The sequence below is a fragment of the Pyxicephalus adspersus genome, chromosome 3 (assembly GCF_032062135.1).
Source record: "Pyxicephalus adspersus chromosome 3, UCB_Pads_2.0, whole genome shotgun sequence".
Taxonomy (NCBI): domain Eukaryota; kingdom Metazoa; phylum Chordata; class Amphibia; order Anura; family Pyxicephalidae; genus Pyxicephalus; species Pyxicephalus adspersus.
The window spans coordinates 114,338,977-114,363,312 of NC_092860.1; the positions used below are offsets into that span (position 1 = coordinate 114,338,977).

General features: G+C 36.8%; 1 protein-coding gene across 1 annotated transcript; it reads left to right on the top strand.

Annotated features, from left to right (window-relative positions):
- Positions 1-1,608: 1,608 nt before the first annotated feature.
- CEP44 (centrosomal protein 44) lies at positions 1,609-23,854 on the top strand. Its single transcript, XM_072406065.1, has 11 exons — positions 1,609-1,701; positions 2,196-2,305; positions 6,682-6,829; positions 7,180-7,326; positions 14,472-14,576; positions 16,373-16,507; positions 16,858-17,064; positions 19,785-19,860; positions 20,911-21,035; positions 21,731-21,768; positions 23,725-23,854. Exons 2-11 carry the CDS (start codon positions 2,217-2,219, stop codon positions 23,768-23,770), a joined length of 1,116 nt encoding a protein of 371 aa, XP_072262166.1. The 5' UTR covers positions 1,609-1,701; positions 2,196-2,216; the 3' UTR covers positions 23,771-23,854.
- The last annotated feature ends 482 nt before the right edge of the window (positions 23,855-24,336 follow it).

The window sequence follows — 24,336 nt, forward strand, 5'->3', positions numbered from 1 at the left end:
AAGTACCAGGGATTTTAGGGGAGTGTAGTCAGGATGAGCAGGGGGCCAGCACTGATGTGCAGCCAAAAAGACATGGGAGCTACATCAACAGGCAATGGCTGTATGATCATTTTTTAGCCCCCTGACATGCTGGCTCCCTCCACAGGCACAGCCACACACAGAGGCGGGTAAGGGGAGCCATCCTCTGCCTCCCTGCATGCCTGGGTCTCAGACAAGACTGAATCATTTACTGCAAAAAAAGCCATAAAATGATTTATAAAATCTATTTTTTCACTAAATTCTGATCTGGTATAGCTATAATGTAAGGCACCCATTGCCACTTATATTTCCTTCCAGTGTAGGAGTGTGCCAGAAAGGGATTTGGAATAAAAAATACCCAAAATTTTACTAAACTAGGATATAATATAAAGCCCCTGACCCTATGTAGGTGAGAAATACTCCAACGTATACTCCACGAGCCCGTGGTGTGCTATTATCACCATAGGTGCCGGTATAGGTGACGGTAAGTTCAGCGGTTCACTTCTCATGTGACCCCTAAATCCCGGAGCCTTTTCCTGGAGGTGTCTGTGTTCGGCAGGTTTTACTCTTTAGTGTAGCACACATGGGTAGAGGTTTATTATAGAAGGACATCACCTGCCTTCTGCAATAATCACCTGCCTGATCAAGGATCAGTAACACTGGAAGCTCGGCTTTAATATATCAGTGGACTTTATTTTTTTTAGTTTAGGAAGTAAAAGTGAAACATTGTAACATTTTAAGTGCAACTATTACATTTAGATAAAATAAGCAATCTCACACAGTATTACTTTATCAGTCCTATGACCAATCCCCCAGGTCTGAGCTGATACAAGCAGTCTGCAGTCCTTCAATCACCACCTACCATCAGGATAGAAAAGCAATACCAAGTTCACATGAGCAACAGATCAGACATTTAAAGGAATTGTGTGTTTAAATAAATGTCAGAATTTTAAATTGTGGACTGTGTGATATTATCCTTAAGAACCAAAAAAAGTGCATAGTGAATATTTATGGTATCAAAAGAATTTGTACATTATCAGAATGCTGAGATCTGACAATGTTAGTAAAGACACAGATAATATTTCCCTGTTACTGATCCCTTATCAGGTTATGGAATTGCTTTTTAACAAGGACAGTGACAACCGCTAGCCAATAGGAGAACTCCCTGAGGTTTACACTGACAACAAGCATAGCTAGTTTGTTTAAACTGCAATACGTGTTCTCATTGGCTGTTGGATTTGTATATGAATTATAGAATGGCCCTCACTAATGTACCGGTAATCATTTTTTTTTTATAAAACCCACCCTCCCTCCCGTCCTAATCACATCTGCCGGCTTCCTCATCACAGCACGCGCCAAGCATTCCAGCTTAGGCGCAACCTAACTTAACCTTCCATTAACTGCCCGGAGCAACACACCACCAACCGCCCAACGGTCAAATACTGACAGCCACAACCCCCCGAACCCGCCCCGCGTATCTGAGCCAATCAGCGCTCCTTTTGTATTAGCTTTCACCATAGTGCGCTTCTATTAGAAGAATCCCGATTAGTTACATGCGAGTCAGCGAATCATTGGCTGTGCTAGAAGGAGGGGGCGGGGTCATATGGATCGTTCGTGTATTGTTGATACATAGTCTGAGTTATATTTCCGGTGCAGGAGTCCTAGTGAATGTCAATGGTGCGGGTATGTGAACATTTGTGTTTGTATATATATATATATGTGTATGTATGTATGTATGTATGTATGTATGTATCTGTATATGTTTATGTGAACATGTGTGTGTGTATATCTCTCTCCTTTTATATATATATATCTGTGTGTATCTATCTATATAAATGTGTGTGCTGCAGTTACAGGTCTGTGCTGGCTCAAGTACTACATCCCATGTCTCACCTGTTAATCCTGAATGTATGTGCATAAGTTTATATATATTGCAATAATAAATGGGGCTGTAAATGGGATTTTAGATAAGAAAGTTGTAATGTTCCCTTTAGCAGATGTTTCTGACTAGAAAGGGTTTTATTGTACAGCATAACAACATATGCCGTCGCTTTAGAAATACTGTTTTATTATTATTAATAATATAAGATTTCTATTAGTATTTTCTTATTTTTTCTTATTTGCTTTGTATATTGTGAGTAGATCATGTGATAATATTGTTTTATTCTTTTCTGCAGATTCATTAGAAAGTAGAAGCCATGACTACAGGAGATATAAAAGGCGTCCTCCGAAAGCTGGAGCAAAAGCTGCGAGTTATTGCTTACCCCAGGGATGTGGAGTATTCCGGGTACGGTCCCTTTTATAAATCCTATATCATAGAATGAGAAGGTTTGGTAATGATAAGGGGAGCATTCTCTGTAGCAACTAATCTGAGGTGTGCATTGTCCATCCTATGAGATAAAGAATAAAACAATCATCTAAGGATCACTTCTTATTGGTTGCTATATGTTACTGCTCAGTGCGCAAAGCTCCTTAGCTTGATGTTTTATTGGAAAAAAAACACTTTGTCTAATTCTAACCATGCAGCAAAAGCAACCTAAATTATCTCTCATATAATATTCAGACATATGCCGTTATTGCACACAGGGTAGTATATGTTGCTGTCAGGCTACCTGTTTTTTTTTTATTAATGCGCTGCCAATGCACCACATGGGTCTGAGCATCCTCTTTTTTGTATATGAACACTTTCAACTAAACAATCACATATGGATCATTGGCATGTGCTGGTTCTCCACATGAGCCGGGCTCTGCCCACACGCTGACACCCACTGCCAGGACAAGGATTCTGAACATTTGTAGTGTGATCAGAGCCAGGGCTTGGGGTGACTGGAAGATTCCTTAGCATACAGCAGTAATACACATCCCATGCTGTCCTGACTGCCATCTCACATCATCAACCAAGCAGCCACACATTTCTGTTTTGTAGCTGCTGAACCTGAACACAATACTTCTCAATGCAGAAAAATTACTGTTGTGCACCGATCATCAGCACCTGGGTTACAGGGTTTCGTGTGTAACTACTGCTGGTGATTTTGTACTTGTCACCAAACTTTGAAAAAAAAAAAAAAAGCCCAAATGTGAGTGCCTGCCCTTATTAAAGTCATGCAGTGTGTGGCAGTCCGCATACAGTAACCATGGCTGCAAGCACTTACCCAGCCCCAGCTCTCCAGGGAAGAAATGTCTGTAAACATAGAATTTATACTTTTGTTATAAGATATCCACCAACCTTAGTACTACGCAATTCTGAAATATGTATAGTATTACTAGCATACAGCTGTCCTCCACCCATCTCTTATAACATTTGGGAAACATTTCTCTAAGATGCTAATATTTAGTTTTTTGCTAAGGAAACAGAAGACCACATCTGTGATACAGATCCAGTTGCAGTACCACAGGGTGTGACTGAGGCCACCTTCACATTCTCATTCATTCATGTATGATGAAATATTGCGTATTGTCTGAGAACAAACAAACACATTCAGTGCTCTGCAATGTAATAAAGTACACATCCATTACCTTCATAATTACTAAACTTGAGGTAGGTGTAGCTTTGGCCAGTTGACATGCAAATAAATGGGCATACCTGATACAATGTGCCTGATTTATCAAAGCTCTTCAAAACTGGAGAATGTAGACTATCATTGGAGAACCTGAGTGATCCTGCAAACCTAGAACAGATTTTTAAAAAGCGTTTGCTACTTATTACAAACCTTTTTGCTGCCGAATCAGATTTGTTCCAGGTTTGCTGTATCACCCAGGTTCTCCAATCATAGTGTATATTCTCCAGTCTTGGAGAACTTTAATAAATCAGGCCCTGTATGCCCTTATATCATGTGTCATTGGGTATTGTTCTATCTAGTAAAGCTACCTACACACGTCCAATGGTTCGCCTCAGGAGCCGATATCAGACAAGAATCTGGCATGTGTACAGCACCTATCGTCCGAACCACCGTCCTGGTGGATCCACGAACACTGGACAATGAACGATCCTATAGCAAAGGGAAGTGGGAGAGCGCGCAGTGGGGTGCTGCTCCGTCGTTCTCCCCCTTCACTCTCCATAGAGCAGAACAGTGCTGTATGTACAGCACTCATTCATGCATCGTGGAGTGCTTAGTCGTGATCGTGAAAGATCCTTTCCAAAGACAATAATTGCATGTGTGTACCCAGCTTAAGGATCCATTCCCACATAAATGTACAGATATAATGATACTTTTATTTTATTACAATGACAGTACATTTTACTATCTGTTGGCCAAGCTCCTTGCTCTTGTGATAACATTGTCCTATTGCATAATAATAACAGGTGACTGGTTCTGACCAGCATTTTCTTTGCCTTTTAACTATGTGTCAATCCACACATCATGTATGGAAATACTCATCTATCGCATTTCTCTAAAAGTTCAGAAGAATTCTCCTTTAACATTTCACTTGGGATATTTTCAAACAGATTTTTCCTAGTTCTCGGGATGTCTGGTTTATATCCTCGTGGTTTTGATAATAAGTTCATCTGAAGTTTTTGTCTAAATATAGCCCAGGAGGAAAAGAAGGGTTTTTTTTTTTTAGTTTATCTTTGTTTATGAACATTGTACTGGAACAAGAGGTGGAAGTTAAACATTTTTAGCCAGGGTTTTGCCTCGGTAAACAATGTATCAAGTGTGCTAAGTAGCAAATTAATGAAACCTTTATCTTTTGAAGTTTGTTAAAGTTTTATATCCTGATTTGTGTAGTCACATCCAGGACAAACGGACATTGCTGTAAAATGCTGATGCACTGTGTAAACTGCCACTATATTACCATATTACCTTTCAGGTCAGGAAATGAGGGACTTTCCAAATCACTAGAAGCCTAGCACGGGTTCTGTTCTGTGTAGCTATTGTAGAGGTTTTCTCTTCTTCTCCTATAATCGCAGTACATTACTTCCACTCATGTTGTACTGCAGCATCTGAATCCTGTTCATGTATAAGTTCCATTGCACACATATTATTATTAATATTACACTGTATATAGTGCCATCATATTACTGTACAAAGTCCATGGTCATGTCACTAGCGGTCCCTCAAAGGGGCTCACAATCTAATGTCTCTACCTCAGTCAAATGCCTTTAATACGGTCTAAGGTCAGTTTTGGATGGTAGCCAATTTACCTAACTGCATGAATTTTGGGATGTGGGAGGAAACCCACACAAACGCAGGGAGAACCTGCAAACTCCATGCAGATGTCCTGGCCAAGATTCGAACCTGGGACCCAGCACGGCAAAGGCCAGAGCACTAAGCTCTGAGCCACCGTGCTTCCCTTTGTCATGTGTCACCATAACAGGTAACATTCATAGCTGATGTCATAAGCACACTAAAGTTGCAGTGCATGCGTGATATTGAGCACTACATTATAGGACTTGTCTCCCTCAGTCCTGGATAAGGTTTCATGCTGCCTGATTTATAAAACTCAACCTGGATAAAACCAAACTCATCTCTTCTCTCCCCTCAAATGCCAAATCTCCCCCTGACATATTTCTAACTGTTAACACTTGTATTTGTCCCTCCCCTCAGGCACGTTGTCTTGGCGTCATCTTTGATTCTGCCCTCTCATTTACCCCCCATATTCAGAACATTTCCAGGTCTGCAATCTATTATGAATGCTGCAGCCAGACTCCTCTATCCTTCCCACCACTCCTCTTCCGCTGCATCTCTTTGTAGTTCTCTTCATTAGTTTCCATTTCACCTTAGAATCAAATTCAAGCTCCTGTGCTTTGCCATCATGTCCCTCCACAGTTCTTGACCAACTTACGTTTTTGACCTGGTAAAAACAATACCCCCTAGCCGCTCTCTTCACTCCTCCAATGACCTTTTATAACTGTCAACAGGCCACTATGGAATGAGACATTGCATTACATTGCTTCTGTAGTTTGCATATGAAAATGTAAAGATTTTCTAATGAAAATTCCAGACTTGATTTAAGTTTAAAACAATCTAGAAAAGGTGTGTTATTTTTAAAAGTTGATTATTTTCTTCCCCTGCCTCAGATGTGTAAAAAGGTGTAATTGCCCCTTAAATTGAACGCCAATCACAGATTTTAAACAATCTCTTAATTTATAAAAGTGCACAATCCATTCTAATGGCATACCTCTGCATTTTTTAAAAAGAAAAAATCCTATTATTCATCCTATTGGATCTCACTTTCTAACAATTACAATATTGTTTCTAATTTAAGGGTCTTGCTATGTAATTCTTGTCTTTATACCCAATGATTATACCCAAATGCACATCCAGTACAATTAGTGTTTTCTGCAGAAAGCTTAGAACCATTTATTTAAAAGTACTCCAACTTTATGGAAGTCATGGTTTCCATACCCAGGAATGGCTGTATAATATTAGATCTTAATTACACTATACACTAGCAGCTCTGGCTGTGCATTTGGCCACAAAAGTGCAAGTAAACTACATGCATAGCTCTACCCACAGTCCTAAAATGAGGAATAATTCTGTCAATGAATAAAAGAGGCATGAGAATATATCTAATTCTAAGTAGACTTTATTTTACTATGGTTTGATTGGAGGGCTTTAGATTCCTTTAGCCCCTTTTCTGGCAGAAAAATAAAAGTAGCTTTCTGGGGATTATTGGGCATCACCTAATCTTCTTTTTTTTTTTTTTAATGCATTCCTAAAGTTTGGTGAAGGGAGATCCAGCAGCATCGCTTCCCATCATCAGCTACACCTTTACTGGTTACTCAACTCATATCTCAGAGATCCTGGTGTCTTTAGATGTTGAACTTTCTGCAAAGAGTGATCTAAGGTTTATTGATGCTGTTTACAAGGTAACGTATGTTTCTTTTAATTGTTTAATCCTCAAAAAACCTAAAGAAAATTGAATACATTTGTTATTTTATATCATAGAATGTTTATGAATCTTTTTAAATGTTTTTTTTAAACCTCTGCACATTATTTGACATTTTAAATTAGTCTTGTTGTGAGAATGTAAAAATGGGAGGGAGAGAAAACGAAATGTTTTTGTGTGTACCGTTTAAAGTAGACCAATTGTTTATATATATATATATATATATATATATATATATATATATATATACTCATATAACAGTCTTTTATGTTTGCTTTATAGTCTGTTTTACAATATAAACTTTGTATTTCAACTTTTATTTTCCTGCAGGTTCTCCGAGATCTTTTCCAATACAAGCCTATACTTACAAAGCAGCAGTTTCTTCAATATGCTTTTGCTGAAAGAAAGATAGAGACAGTCTGTGACATTATTGATTGTGTGGTGAAAAAACATAAAGAAATCACAAATCAGACCAAGGTACCACAATTTTTCTCGCATGTACTGTTTTTTTTTACATTTACATTTTTTAGTTGTAGGTTTTACTTCAGAAAATGTATGGAAATAACAAAAAGTTAAGGCTTACAGGTAGCCAACATTAGCAAAATATAATGGTGGGGAACCTAAACCTATAGTTTCCTGTTTTTTTTACCTTTGTTGTAATGTAGCAGTTCCAAAATTCATAACTAATTATAGACAAGTTGGTAATAGCAGGAATTGGGCATCACTGGATTTAATTTTTTTTTTACATGCTTCTGTGGGCGAAAACAACAACGGAACTGCCCGATTTAGTGGGCATCCAGAGTGCATGAAATTCTTCACATTGCTTCATACTTTATACTTTCTGCAGTCTCCAATACTTTCTGCAGGCTCTTTGAAGGAATGGGCAAGGGAAAAAAAAAAATATTTTTTTTAAAACCTGAACTTAGGGTAAATCCTATGGGTGATCATAACTTTATTTATAGGGGAAATCTATTTTGCAAAGCTTTATACGTCAAACCCTGAGTACAGTTCACCACTTCTCATAACTGCTACTATTTCAATGTAAAAAGTAGGTGGATGTATATTTGGCCTCTTTACACACTTTCCTAGGATTCACAACTTATTGATTCAACTTAATATGCCCTTTGAACTTGCAACTTCAAACTCAACTCTAACAAAAACACTTTGGTATTTAACAGTGAGGGAGTATGTTAGAATTTGTCAAGTATCACTGCATAAATACTTGCAGAAAAATACTTTGACAATGGGCTTTTTTACAGTCAAATTCATTTTCACAAAACCATTACCCAAATAGAAGATGACAGGTGGTGGGGGCCGCTCCTGCCTGGATCATTTTTTTTTTTTTTCCCTGTATGTCGTGTTTTGGGTTGCTTCTTCTAGAACATAGTCTGATTTCCATTTCTGTTGGTATTTGCATGAAGATATGCTTCATTTCTGCTATCCAACCCTGACACTTCTGAGTGAAAACCTTTGAAAATGTCTTAATTATAAATTGGCTTTGGAGTTGGAGTTGGAAAATTGGAGTTTTTTGTCCAGTTGATCTGGAGTCCATTAGCAGTTGATGAAATGGTTTGTGGCCTAGGAAATGTGATTTTGTTTTAAGAAGGACATGTGTTCGCAATTTTCCCATTAACCCTGGCTTATTATAGGGAATGTATTCTACAGTGCACGACTTCCAAAGTGAAATAATGGCCGTGGCACAAGTATCTCTAGTTATTTGTTTTTCTTTTTAGGTGGTTTAAATAGTAAACATGGCGTTTGGTTTGACTATACATTCTTTGCCTAATCTCTTTTGTCATACTTTGGCCTGCAAATTGCTGCAGGGGTTGGGAAGTTATTTATCTCATTTTTATCCTGTCTAGAATTCTCTAGTCTTCATCTAGTGCTTTTTAACACTATAAAGCTATGTACACACTTCCAATTATTATCGTTGGTAGACGAACGATCCTGCACGATATCTGCGAACGATCGTATAGCACCGATCCTGTACATACAGATAACGACACGATCGTTCGCAGATATTGTACACACGATAGATGCGATCGTTTGAACGATCCAGGAAGTGAGCGAACGTTCGTTCACCGCACATGCTCAGACCATGGACGATCAATGAACGACCGTACACACGATAGATGGTCAACGATCGTCGTCCGATCCGCCGGTCCGGTCGTTCATTTCCAACGACTATCCTCGGTCGTCCGCGTCGTTGGTTACTTTTTTTACAAACGATTTTTGCCCAATCGATCGTTCGTCGTTCATTTCCAACGATAAAAATTGGACGTGTGTACGCAGCTTAAGTCCACTGTTTATCTAAACCCTGAATATGATGTATCCGCTTCCAGCATGACTAATTCTATCACACAATTTTTAAACAAGTGATGTCAAGTAAGCATGTGTATTCATTCTCAAAGGCATAACGATCATCATAATTTGTTTACTGAAGTGTCCATTTACCATGCATTTTTATACAATCAATATACACGATTATAATATTGCACAGGTCACAGAGTTTTCTACAGCACATATTTTCTTTTATGTGCTATTTTATGTGTTCTAGTCAGTCAAGGTTTAGCAGGTAGAGCAGATTGATTTAGGAAAAAAATATATATTCTAAGCAGAGGAAAATCATTAAAGTGGACCTAAACTCAAAATTTTTACTTTACATAAAAGGATAGACAACCCTTTTAGGGTAAAAAAGGGTAAGGTAAAAATTACAATTTTTAAAAAAAGACGGTGCAGCACCTCCCCTTTCTTTCTTGATCATAGGAGGGCAGAGCCTCTTGGAAAGGAAGCTTTTGGGATGCTCCTTGCGTGCATGCCAGATCACAAGGAGCCCTTTCTGTAATGGGAGAAAAAAATTGCCAATCTTGCGCATGTGCAGTAAGATCGTCAACCTTTTTCCCCATCTATGTCACCTGATCTCGCTGCTGCGCAGTGCGAGATGGGGGTGATGTACAAAGAAGAACCTGTAAGAATGGCCAATAGGATAACAGCACCCAGCACTTCCTTTGCGCCGGGCCGAAGAAGGTCACTGGGATGACACGGGACCTAAACAAAGAAGCCTCCCGATGGATCAACGGATCAGCAGAATTAAGGGTGGGTGTGTGTGTTTTTATTATTTATTTTTTTTATTTTGTTTAGTTCTGCTTTAATAAGTAGTAACCCAATTAAGTTCACCGCCCACAGCCCCCCCCCACGACACAGGTTACATTGTGGGACTATGGCCCTCCCCGCCAATGGGGCAAGCGTGGTCTGTTTTTTGTCAGAAAGGAAGGGGACTACACACTTTTTGCCTACTTGCAAACTGGATTCCAGTCGACCTTTTTTGGATAGGAGAGGCTACCCCATTTCTTATCATGGAAGGGAGCTCCCAAGCCTATTGAAGTGTCTAGATTCACTATTGGGGGGAACTTTACACTTTGTTTTTTTTCCTGGTTAGGTTAAAAGGACAAAAAAAAACCATATTGAGGTGAATTTTCTAGGTTATTTCAACATTAATCTATGTTCAGATTAGCAGTAAAAAAACACGTGGCTTTTACCACTCCTGGGAACCTGCTGTCCATAGCAAGGCATGTGGGAGCAGTTTTTTACTTCTAGTCTGAGCATAGCTCACGTGTTGAAACATCTAAGTTAATTTATTCTAATGTGTTTTTGTTTCTCAAGCCAAAAACAGGGCTCAAGACGGGCTTTCTTTACACGTGCAGATATTCAGTTGCAGAGCAGAATTTTAAATAAGCACTGTTTTTGACAAGTAGTGGCTATGTTTGGCCTGCGTTGAACTGCAAGTAATATTTGTTGCAGTTGGAACATGGAGGTCCAATACATAATCAGCCATACAACAGTAATAAAATCATGGGACTTCCTATTGTTGAGGGACATTTTTCAAATAGCTATATCCCCCACCTCTTAGATTGTAAGCTCTTCGGGGCAGGGTCCTCTCCTCCTCCTGTGTCACTGTCTGTATCTGACTGTCATTTGCAACACGTACTTAATATACAGCACTGCGTAATATGTTGGCACTATATAAATACTCTTTATTATTATTATTATTATTATTATTAATAATAATAATTATTAATAATAATAATAATAATAATAATAATATTAATAGACTCTACACATTGGCTAAATAGGAGAGAAGGTTTCAGCTTCCACTGGCAGCGTTTGATATGTGGCTGACGATGATCAGATGTCTCACTGGCTGCCATTCTTGATTTTGTTTATCCTGGTCCTAGCTGTGGAATATAAAGAATACCATTACCAGTTACTAGTTTTGTATCCACATACACGAAGGGGTTTAGGAACAGGGAACATTACAAGTGTTTTAAAAATAAATTGTTCATAATATCTGATAATAGTATCTTTTTAATGAAGTCTCATTGGAAATTTCAGCTACCAAACTATTGGATCATGCTACCTTCCACATCATCAATAGCGGAGTGCTACTTTTTTTTTAAATTAGTAGTAAAAGTTTGGCTTATTCTCTGGTCAGTAATGTTCCAGCAGTTCACTTACACTGTCACATCTGGTCCTATATATTGGAAGGAAGTCAGTCAATCATGTACTATTTGATCAGTAAAGTCTTTATTATCAGATATTCACATACCAGTACCTCCAGCACAGGCTTATAATGGTGGAATGGTGACTGCCTGGAAATGTTTAATATTGTTAAATCCCATTTCCCCAAGGTGAACATACGTCTTTAATGTTTACCAGCACCTATACATCACAGTCCTTTAAATATGCTTTGTTTTAGCACAGAGTGTCTTTTGGTCATATATTTAACCTTTTGATGCATGCCAAATGTATTATGTCAGTAATGATAATGTCTATAAACATTTTTATAATCCAGTGAAGCCTTCATATGTTTTGTGGAACCAAATTCATTTGAAGCCAAGCTTTTATAGATTTGTTTAACTAAATTGTGGAGAGATAATTAGTCTTAGGCTTCACGCGCAGATTGTGTATGTGTTATTGTACAAGATGTTCTTGTACTCATAGGAAACTCTCCTTAGAGCATTCTGGGAAATGTTTCCAAATAGAGCGAGCTTCCGATTTGGCTTGGTGAATCAGGCTCTGTGAAACAATGGGAATATTCTAGATGGCCACAGATCTCTGGAATGCCCATTTCTGTTTATGGGCTTCCAGGCAAAGGTAGTGTGATGTGCTTGTCAACTGTTGAATTTACATTCTCTCCCTTATTTAATAGAAAGTATTCATCAGTGATAATTTGTTTCTTCTCACAACCCAAAAACATGCAGTTAAGGTAATTGGCTTCCCCCCCCAAAATTGACCTTAGACTGTATTCAAGACATATGGCTATGGTGGGGACATTAGATTGTGAGCCCTGTTTGAGGGGCAGCTAGTGACTTGACTATGGACTTTGTACAGCGCTGCGTAATATGTTGGTGCTATATAAATATATTTATATTCATATTTAAATAATAATAGCAGTGTTTCTCAACCAAGGTTCCATATAACCCCAGGGTTCTTCCAGAGGTTGCTAGGGGTTCTTTGAATAAGGAGCACCACAGTTATGTACTATAATCTGTAGATATAGTAATTAAAGCAGGGGTTAGCAGAAGGTTCCTCTTAATGTTACATAGATTGAGAAACACTGTTGTATAGCTCTGAAGTCAGTTAATCCAGTTTAGGGTCCAGCCATAATGTTATGGAGGCAGGAGGGTAACAAAAGGCTAACATAGGATGACAGACTTGTTTCTTGGGGTTCTTTAGGTTGATTACCAGTGCAATTTGTTGTTTTGTCTGTTTGGCCAGAGGGGATAAAATATTTGTAATGATTACTGGAAAGGAAAAAACGTCAATCTTTAGAATTGTAGCGTCCTCTCTGGAACAGGTGGAAAAGTGAAATTATTATTGGTCAATTTTTTCAATTCCTATCAATTTGTGCTTTTTATCCTCAATTACCAGCTTTATTTAATACAATTGGGTCTTAATTGATAAACCGTCACGGTTTAAAGGCTTTATTTATTTATTTTTTATTGTAAAAGTCAGACATTAAGGTTTATATGTGATTTGTCATATCTAGTGTATTTGCTACAAGTAGTCTGAATATAATAATTCCATAATTTCACATATTTCCTTGTGAATACACTCAACCAACAAGTGTGGGAGTTCTTGGCAGCTGTAAAAATGTATTGCATTTGACATGAAACAGTGTAGTATAAACATTTACCATAAGTGAATATTTCTGAAGCTTGCGCCTCTGGTCATTTGTGTGACCCGGTACTTTTACCATGGCCTCGGTGAAGCAGTGGGAGGAAAAATAAACCTATAGATAGAGAATTCTGTACACCTAATTCAGATTCTGGCTTATTAATTAGATTTGCTTTATATTTCTTGTTACAGAATTGAAGCTAAAATTCAGCCTGAAACACAAATAGAGCAGAGAAATTTCACAACCTTTTTGGGATTTTTCTGTGCTTTTCTGTCCAAATGACACTTATTCCTTTTCATGTAGAGTCACAGACAATATCTGTATAAAAGTTTTGTATATAAGTTTTGCCTTGAGTAGGGCTATATCTTTGGAACAATGGAATTTTCTGTGTGCAGTACTTACCTCAATTCAGAATAAATAGATTTTATATTTGTCTTTTTTTATATAGTTTAGGACTAATATTACCCATGATGGATGGGCGTTCTATTTATTTTTACCTACCAGGAACACGCATACACTGTATAGAAGAGCTGCTACATTTCTGTTTAAAGCGGGAGTAAACCTGCCATGCTCAGCTGACAAGTTCCCTTTCAGGGTGCTGCAATCTTTCTTCCCTTTCCTAAGATGATCTTCAGCCATCCTGATTGGCTGGGCATGGTTGACGTAACTCCTGCGCAGACTTAGGGAATTCCCTTATTCTTGGCACATTGTCTGGCACTGGGAAGAGCTGTACAAAGGGTAAGACTGAATGTGGGGAATGTATGACTACATCCACTTTGATATGGTGTGGATGTCTTTGCCTCACAAACAGGGAAAAGTAAAGCAAAAAAATGAAAAGGTAAAATTCCTGACAATGTGCCAGCATGGCCATAAATTATGAAGTCCTCTGGGCAGTGAATTAAAAAAACAAAAAAAGGGATCTTCTAATTAATCTTAAATTAAAATATTAAAAATACCTGTCGTATATGACTAGACCTCACCAGTACGGATCATGATTTATTTTTGAACATCAGTCCTAATACCGTTTAGCAAAGTTCAGTTGCCAGCCGCCATGTTCGCGAATAATATGTCTGTTGCATATTAAGGCATAAACACATATAACTTGGGTAGTGTTAAAGATACATATATTTTTTATTAGTAACAAATGTGGATATTCATCTGTATGTCCTTAGAGACATGGATATCATTCCCATTATGCTCTCCGGAAAACCAAGTTAGTTGTATTATGCTGAGTGTACATTCTGATCAAATACATCATTCCTTTATTATAAAAGTCCAAATCCAACACTTTGTACTCGCTTCCCTGAAACCTCCTGAAAATATTCCTACATACACTTCTGGCATGGGTCCTAACTCCTGTACAGTGCAGCAATTAGTGATGATTAGTTAATGTTAACTAATGATTAACTAATGATTAGTTTCTATTTTCCTTTTGTTTTTCAAGGTGAAAGTGCAACCAACTAAAAAAAAAACTTTGTCAAAAGATAAATTGGAAATATTTTATCCAGAAGAGTCTTCTGTGCAGGCTTCAACTGAAAAGTTAATTCAAGTAAGTACAATGCTTTATTTATGTCATGAAGATGAATACCGCTCTCACTTTGTATTACATGTTGTTATAAGCAATCCTTCCTTCTGCAATTGAGAAATTGTTTCCAACATGGAAGAAGGCTGGAAGGAGATTTTTTAGGAAGTTTTGAGTCGTCGTCGTTCATCTGCTGTAAGAGATTGAGTTTTACTGGTTACAGGAATCCACAAAGGATTCATTTTTAATTCTTTATTGTTGTTTTTGTGTTTGTGATGGCTACTTAATATGTATTTAGCATATTTGTGGATTTACACTAATATGGCCAATGTAATATATATATATATATATATATATATATATATATATGTTTTATTCCATATGGATCTGTTTGCAGGCCCCCAAATAGATAAAAATTTCAGCAATTTTACACCAGGAAGATGAGACTTTTTAGTAGGAAACCAAAAAAAAAAAAAAAAACAAAATGTAAAAACACTGGTTGCACTTCAGCAATAAAAAAGCCATATTTTTAAATGAAAGTGACAAGATATTGTACCCTTTAACCCCCTCTAAATATTCTGTGTCCTCATGATTGTGCATTTTAGTATCAGATTTGAGTGTGAATTCTTTACTATAATATTTATATTTTAGGAAAAATATCCTAAAATCTAAAAGTGTTGAAAGGAAAGAAAAAATACATATTATTGTTTTTATTCATCCTTTGTTGACCTCTATCGGCCGTTAAAGCCTTGATTAGCCCAGAAATTATGCATTTCCTCCACTCTTTGCACTTAACAGTCAATATCTGGTTTATGTCCTGTTTGCTCTGCTGAGAACACACTTCTCACATCACATGGATCACCCAGCTTCACTGATGAAAGTGTATCCCCTCCAGCCTTGGAGAGCTTTAATAAATCAGGGTTCATAGAGAGCGAATCTCCAGGTAGACGTGTACAATGTATATAGCCAGATGTTTAACAATAGACCTTCCTCACAACTGAAATTTGTTTGCCTATTTATTTATTTTAAGCAGACTTCAAGCAATTTACTTTAAAGACATTTATTTGTCATATGAACAAACCGTTTATTTCTGACAGGGTATTAGATTTTTGTTATTGGGCTTGGTTGATATTCTTTACTATGTTGTATTGCATTTTTTGTGCTTTTTTATTTTACTATGTGATCTGTGTTGTGGTATATCCGTCTTCTAGTATTGTAAGATTACTGAAGCCATGGTATTAGCAATTTTGTTATACAAGCATACTTTTAGTTTTATATTGTTATATTGCTACGATTTTCTTTGGGTCTTTAATATTTTAGTTGTGTTCCTTTGTCTATATAACCTCTCTTTAAAACTGCAATAAATTAGATTTTTTAAAAAGTTTGTTTTTCACATGGTCTGTGGCAGAAGGAAGGATCAATGGTAATAGTAAGCCGTAAAATGGCTAACACAGCCTAAACTTCTGTCCTCCCTTCCCCAACGTCCACATGATCAGTGTTTTTTACATTTTGTCACATGACCAGCATTAGAGAAACTGATTAGGCAGCTTCAGAAGAAAGTTATTTCTTAACATCTGATTTAGTTTTTTTCCCCCTTCTTGTGGCTAATTAATATGATAAAGGAAAGGTTGCTGGGGATATTCTGCGTATCAAAGCAGTGCTGTAAGTCGATGGATTTCAATCTTTAGTACTGTAATGTATCTAATACAAGCAAAGGTGACTTCTGAATGGGATACATGGGTTACTACATGGTAAAAGTCAGCCATGTGTACATTTAGTAGTTTTGTATAATTAGATGCTGAGTATTCTTCTTATTTCTATAGAAAAAATTTCTTGTGGAACGACACACTGGCAGTGAAACTCCAGCTTTACCTACAGTTTCTGAAAAATTTGTGTCATCAACACAGGAAGAAATGGCAAGCTCTGAATCTGAAGCAGATGGCCCGTATGAAGATATGGTGAGAATGTTGGCAAAGCAGTGCATTTTATTTTATTGATTTTGGTAGGAGGCATCGATCAGGCAGGTAAATGTGATTTATTACTGAACGGACATTGCCTTGTCTGCAATACAGACCTGCCTGATCACAATGTTTTGCAGATTTTTATAGTTCCACTTTAAATAGTTGGCATTTTAAGTTCCGTGTTTCTATACTGCGGGTAGCTTTTAAAGTTCAACTCCTCTGACAACAAAGCCTAGTGGTAGTAATATATACATCAGAAACTATTGGGCATAGTTTTTACACTGTCCATTCCTTTTACATGAAAATGAGCTAGTCCAATGATTTGTAAATCTGTTGTTTTCGTGTAGGAATCAAAGGATGCCCAGATAGAATTACTGAAGGCACAGCTTGCCGAATGTCAGGAGAAACTTGCACGGCTTGATTGGATGGAGGAAAGACTACAGACATTGGAGAATAGCATGAAAGGCAAATTAGTCATTGATGAGAGTGACTGGAATAACCTCCTCAGCCGTGTTCTGCTTCTAGAAACGGATCGACTGCTGCAGTCAAAAAAGGTTTGAATATTATTAATAAATCCTATTGTTAATAAATACATTGGACGATTGTTTATTTTTATAAAGTGGTTTTATAAGTAGACATTTAATGCATGCCAAAGGATTCACAGAGGATTTTGGATTAGCTAGAAAGATGACACAGCAGTACCAGCTTGAAGGACTGATTTGTTTTATTGAGGCTGGATTCACACCTATTTTGGAGCATTCTTATGCTGTTCTGTGTGTGCTGTCAACAATCCTGCATTAAAATTGGGTTTTTAGGTCAATAGATTTTTTTTTTCATGCATTATAACCATTTAAAGCAGAATTATAACCTTGCCTTCCGTTTGTCATGTAATCCCCCTAAATTTCAAAATAATATCTATTATCTATCATAATATTCAACCCGACTTACTATATAACTATGATAAAGCCATCAGCTGGGTCTCTGTAATACAATGCAGGCAGAGTGTAGTGTGGGAGGAACTTGTAGGGTACTGTATATATCTTTCTGAAAACCTCAGAGCACACTACCTCAGTACTCTACTTAGGACCCCTCAACTTCAATGCAAGCAGAAGTCTAGCCCTTGGAAGGAGTTGTGCAAATATCAGATTGACTTGATGGATGGATGTCAGTCTGAAGGATTGTGTATTTCTAAGTAAGCTGCAACCAGTGTGTTGATGTGCATTAAAATATAGGGTAGTGAGCCCCCCATATTATTACTTTTCTTCCTGGTCCCAATCTTCAGCTTCTTGTTGGGCTGGGCTGGGATGATTTAACTGACACACATGCTTGCAAGAGTTCATTGTGGCCCAGGGGATGTCAGGATACCAGGTGCTTCCTGGCATTAAGTATCCTTTTAACCACCTGGGCGTTTCACTGATGTCTAGATTTCTGTACCAAAAGCGGTACACTGTTTTTCATGAAATTTTTTTTTTTAAATTGTAGACCTGTAACTTACAGAAATATGTCCGAACAAGGGTCTAGTAGATATCATGAATATAAAAAATGTTTGAAACACAATCATGTAAAAAAAAAACTTACTTTTAATAAAATTAAATAAAAAACACAAAAATCAGCTTAAACAAGAATACATAAATAAATCAAAAATACTGAAAATGCAATAATTTGGTATACTGTATAGTAATATATTTTTCTAAAACACCTCCCTAGTGTTGTAAATTTTAAAACAGAGTCCAACGTCACATATCTAAATATATTTTGTAATATTTTGTATTGGATTGGATACAGGACTTTGTACTGAATCCAGTACAAAATATTTGAATTTCCCGCTACGACCCCCATTGACGGGCGCATGCACGGACATCATCAGGAATCGCCGAGGGATGCGTACGCGAACGCCGGGTATTCTAATTCTTTCCGAACTTCTGTACTTCCATGCTAAAAGTGTTACATTTTTGGGATGGAAATTTATTTTATATTGTAGGCTATAATTCACCGAATTACTCAATAATTACTTATAACTCACTGAAATATGTCCAAAATTTTAAAAATTTAATAATAACATTTTTTTTTAATAAAACATAAAAAAAAATCTTCAAAAAAAAAAGTGTATAATGTAATGTAATTGTACAGTAGCTTATATAATATATATATAATACAAATATATATATATATATATATATATATATATTATATAAAGATTTCTTTGTATTGGACTCAATACAGCTTTTTTGTATTGAGCTCAATACAAAGCTATTTGAATTTCCCGCCCCACCTCCCGCACCGACGCAAGCAGCGACGTCACCGGGAAACCCAGGACAACGTCACCGCACTCGCCGGGAGAAGACAGAAGAGGACAGACGTGTCCGGAGGAGCTGCGGGGACTGGGTAAGTATATTCTTTCAATTGTAATCCGAATGTCATACAATGTATGACAATCAGATTGAAATATAATGTTTGTTTACCCACCTGAGAAAAGTTCGGGTTTAACACCTTTTGCAAGTGTTTTACCCCGAACCAAGGTCGGGTTTAACGGCCGGGTGGTTAAGGGATGATTACCGGTAGTTATTAACTTGTGTGCAACCTAAAGCTTGAGTTCTTTAAATAAATGTTTTTACATAAAAGAAGCAAACAAATGGCCTTGATATTGAGAAATTATCCCAAATTTTACTGGGTTTATAACGGCGGAGAAAAGCCTAAAGAATATGTTAATGTGTATATGTGTAACAAATATGTATAGTTGTCTTTCTTTTTTCACATTTGGGAAATAGATCAAGCATTGAAATACTATTTAGTACTGGGCAAAGTTAAACAAAAGAAAGGTGAAAGGGATGTCTTTCACCACTACTAATTAGCCAATTTGTTTTTTTTTTTTTTTCTAGGTAACAAAATGATAGACACTACTTGTTTGCTATTGGCTTGCTATTGTTTGCTTCAGCTTTTAAAAAGCCCAAGTCCGCTTAGGGTTTATTTTAGCTTCCCTATTTTAAAGGTAATAGCTAATAAAGCTAAACTCTGGTCAGCTTCGTAGAACCAATTGTCTATACCAGAGAAAGAGAGCGGGGAATATATTTTATTTTCTGTACATCCCTATGCTCTTGAGACTAAACATATACTAGATTCTTTATATATGGAGGGGTATACCTACATGGATTTTTCTTTTCATAGCTGGCCAGAGTTCAGTATTAAATATTTAACTTGGAAGCACTATGCTAATGCTGTAGATGGCTTTATGACTATATTTGTATTCATTGAAAAAATTGTTTACGGTTTTTAGAAAGATTTGGCAACAGAATTCGCCTCTATAAGTGAAGAGCGTACATCAAGTAGAATCACAAATAATGTTTCTCCAGGTAAGTGTCTTTGAGTAAATTGATTGTATGGTTTCTAATTTCTAAGGTAATTTCAAAGTACAATTTCCCTGCACTTACCTTCCTCTCCATCCCAGAGATCCTCGGTGTGCAGCTCTGCCCAGTGCCACCCAGACTTTCTTGTGAAAACTAAAAATAAACTTCAATCTGTTTTATCTGTGGACAAAATGACACTTATGATTTTTAATCCAACTATTAATATTCTCATATCTCTCTGAAAACCACTTTACATCTTATTTTATTGTTCTCTTTATTAGAATAATTGTCTATTCCCAATCTATCCAATAGAAAATGTATCCAAATGCAAAGGTTTATTCATTTAGTGGGGTTCTTTTTGCTTTAGTAGTTGTGCTTTCAGTTCATGATCTGTTTCAGAATTGCAGGCATTCGATAGTGGTATGTGATAATCAATATATATATATCTCTTTAAATACGCCCTTGGATATAACTCTGCTTATCTAGTAATAGTACTAAAAAACCCCAAAACACATTGATATACATGTGACAATCGCTTTGACTTTTTTGGTGTTTCATTCTCTCCTGATACCGGTCAAGCAGGATGCAGCTCTACTGCCATCTAGTGACAAGATCATCATATAGTATCTCTTGTAAAAGAAAGTTTCGCTACAACAACCACATGATTTTATTAAGCTATTAATAATATATGAGTTTCGTTAATATGTGTTTAAAAAGTTTTGAAGTGTTTTATTATGTAAAAATAATATGTCATGGTTTTAAACTAACACCGGTCTACTTTTTATCTGTTAATAGCACTGGTGGTTTCCTTATCTCCACAGCGATCAGCAGCACATTCTTAAGTGTAAGGTTTAGATTTCATGTTATCTGGGTTACTTGCTACTGCGCTGTGTCTATAATTTAACACTGAGAACTGCACAGAATGCTCGTCACAGACCAGCAACAGTAGTATTTCATGTAAACAATGTATGCACATTGTAAATACAGTAAATCAAGTTGTTTGATAACGACACAGTAAACATACAAATGTTATTTTAAAATTAACATTTCTTTCAGATTTGAACAGCAAGGTAAATTTGCCAATGAACAATTATCAGTCATCTGGATACAATTCCTTGCTATCTGCAGACACATCTCCCATAGTCAGTGACATCAATTACAGCAGTTTGACAGACTTCAAGGTAAGTCAAACTGGGCAATGAATCTGTGAATTCCATTCCAAAGAACAAATAGGCATTGTCATATAGAAATGTTTTCTGAGCTGTACTAATACAGCTGGTATTGAGGATAATGAGCAGCAAAGAAAAAGTTGGCCATGATGGTTTAACTCTTAAATGACAGATGGTAAATTGTGTAAACTATTTTGTAGTTCTGGTACTGGGAGGCATTAAAAGGTTGCTATTGTAGAGAAATGAGTGTTTCCTTACTGGATATGGCTGCAAAACTCTTCCATTTACCAACTAGGAACAATCATACAGATTAGGAAGTATAGTGACATCACAATTTATCTTCCTCTTTGTTCCATATCTGTGACTAAGAATCTTCTGGAAATCTAACCTTTTTAGAAGGAGAAATCATCAGTAGCAGCTTCCATGTTTCTATTAAGTTGGGTTTTCTCTAAAGTGTAGATAAATATGGTCCACCAGGTACAGACACATAAGAGAACACTTGACTTGCTTATGAAAGCTGGTGATAATCCTCAGTAAATCCTAAACAGTAAGAGTTAAAATAGAAGAGGAGATCAGGCAATAAGGGTTTCCTACAACATAAGTGTTCATTGTTCTACACCCATGTCTTCTGCCTGGTTGTAATCTTTGTCTTTTACATTTCTATTTTTCATGCCGTAAACAACTAACCTTTGTATATTGGTTCACAGGAGACCACAAAACAAAAAATGAACCGATTGGATAAAATGTAAGTTCGTCTATTAAACCTCTCCACTATTTACATTAGTAGCACCAGGCAGGCTTCACATCTTTATCATTTATCTGTTGTATCCTAATAAAACTGGGTAGCACGGTGGCTCAGGGGTTAGCACTCTGGCCTTTGCAGCGCTAGGTCCTATGTTCGATTCCCAGCCAGGACACTATCTGCATGGAGTTTGCAGGTTCTCCCCGTGTCTGTGTGGGTTTCCTCCGGATACTCCGATTTCCTCCCACATCCCAAAAACGTGCAGTTAGGTTATTTGGCTTCCCCCTAAAACATTGACCCTAGACTACATTAATAATATATGACTATAGTAGGGACATTAGATTGTGAGCTCCTTTGAGGGACAGTTAGTGACATGACTATGGACTTTGTACAGCGCTGCGTAATATGATGGCGCTATATAAATACTTGTGTAATAATAATAAAACACTGTTATATATTATATTAGAAATGATAGCGACACCAGGAATTGGAAGCCAGCTGATCTGATCAAACCATATCATATATCAAACTGATATATGAAATGGTTGGATAACTGTATTTGTAAAACTCATTGGTTCTTTTTGTGTGATAACCGCTTACTTTTGCCCTTTATTTTCATGTGTTGAAAGTTGTCCTGCCGCTATCACAAGCCCAATTTATTGTATAGATTTCCCTGCTTATATTCAGCTTGCATGCAGTCTGACAGAATAAGCTCATCTGCTTGACATGTTTGATTCTGTTACTACTCTGCTAGGGACCATATGATATCCCTGCTGCAATGTATTTGTGTAGTAAACAAGATCCAAAATTGCTAGAAGCAGCTATCCTTTAAATATTTAAATGTTTAGCCATAAAGTATATGAACCGAGAACAAGGAAGAACTTTTCTAAATGTACTTTGTTTGTACAGTTTGCTGCTTTAAATTGCTTGAGATGGGAAAGGTGATAGCAGGCTTGAGCTAAGCATTTAGAGTTGTGGGTTACCTTACCAACCAACCACGTATTTGACCTGATTTATTCCGAGTTTGCTGGATCACCTAGGTTCTCCCATGACAGTTTATCTTCTCCAATCTTGTGGAGCTTGTAATAAATCGGGCCCATTGCCTTTGCTAATCCACCAACTATTCTGCTGTGTTTTTTTTCACTTTTTATATTCAGATCAAAATTCTCTGAGCTGTTAAACTAAAATTAATAAAAATATTTGTTAAATGTCAAACTACATTATTTTTTTATTTTTATTCCTATCGTGGCATGCTCCTATGGAACTTCTTTTAGGCTTGTTTTAATAGCATGTCTGTACAAGTATTCTGGCTTTTTGTATCTATATTAAAACTTCTTTTTCTAAATGAACGTCTGGAAGTGTGAAAATATCAGCACCGCAAGGTATCCACTTATTAAGTTAAAAGTTTGTTTTAAATAGAAGTTTAACAAAATTGTAGGCAATTCACACTCCTTAAGAGTAATGTCTGTGACTAAGGCCACGCTTGGGTGAAGCACATAAGCCGATTGAATGATTGAATGACTTTAAACTTTCATTTAACAGTTTGTTGGAGCATTCATATTTGTCCTGTAGGCTATGTTCTGCTACATCTAGCAGAAAGTTACCAACCCACTTTAAATGTGAATTGTATGGTATGTCATTTTTTTATATAGCAGCATTTTCTGCCTTACCTAATCCTGGGTCCCAGCCAAGAAATAGAAAGGGATACAGACTTTGTCCCTTTTTTGTATACAGCAGAAAACACTTCTAAGCTTTTGGGGTTGGGAAAGATGTTCTGTCATGTGATACCGTATAATTACTTTGACATCTGAAAACCCCCAAACATACTTAAAGGCGTTATGACTGCCACCTGGAATCTATTCAGCACAAGCAAATGTATTTATTATGAAAAATTAATTGAAATCAATTTTACAGTGTTATGTGTTCAAAACTAACGGCTTATTTATGATTCCTTTTTAGGTTAGAAGAAACCTCGAAACTTCTGAAATATTCAAATACTTCCTAGTACTTTAAAATCTCTTTACAAGCTATTGTACATTCTTGCTGTTCTGAAAATATGTAAAATAAAGTATTTTTATAAGTATTTAAACCATTTTGCTCTATAAATCACACCTCAGTTCTATGACATTTTTATATCTCCATCACATACCGGGTCATAGTTGTAATCCCAGCTAACAGGGAGCTGTGCTCTGATTTTTATTATGGGTGTAGGGTGACATCTGTCCTTCTCTGCAACTGGTAATAAGAAAGAGTGAGAGTTCTGTGCTGTAAGTAGAACCACAATTTCAAAGGTATTGAACATTTATTAAATATTCTGAGAGTGTTATTTTCACACCTTGCCCATATGTCAGACAGATTTCTTCAAAATTTTAAACAATCAGATGTTTTTTTTTCCCCCAAAACTAGAAAGTACAATGCTAAAATAACAATTTCCTTATGACAGGTCTGGTGTATCATGTTGGTATTTTTATATTACAGACATTTTCTCTTTCGAGAGGTTTGTGGTAACATATACACTGGCTCGTACTTACACTTAATTAAACTTTTTACAGACAGCACGAACAGTGGTGT

Bases quoted from the DNA above. Each gene is read 5' to 3' on its own strand.
- CEP44 (XM_072406065.1), top strand. From the start codon at position 2,217: ATGACTACAGGAGATATAAAAGGCGTCCTCCGAAAGCTGGAGCAAAAG. The intron at 6,830-7,179 runs GTAACGTATGTT...ATTTTCCTGCAG, and splicing joins TTATTGATGCTGTTTACAAG to GTTCTCCGAGATCTTTTCCA. The intron at 16,508-16,857 runs GTGAGAATGTTG...GTTTTCGTGTAG, and splicing joins ATGGCCCGTATGAAGATATG to GAATCAAAGGATGCCCAGAT.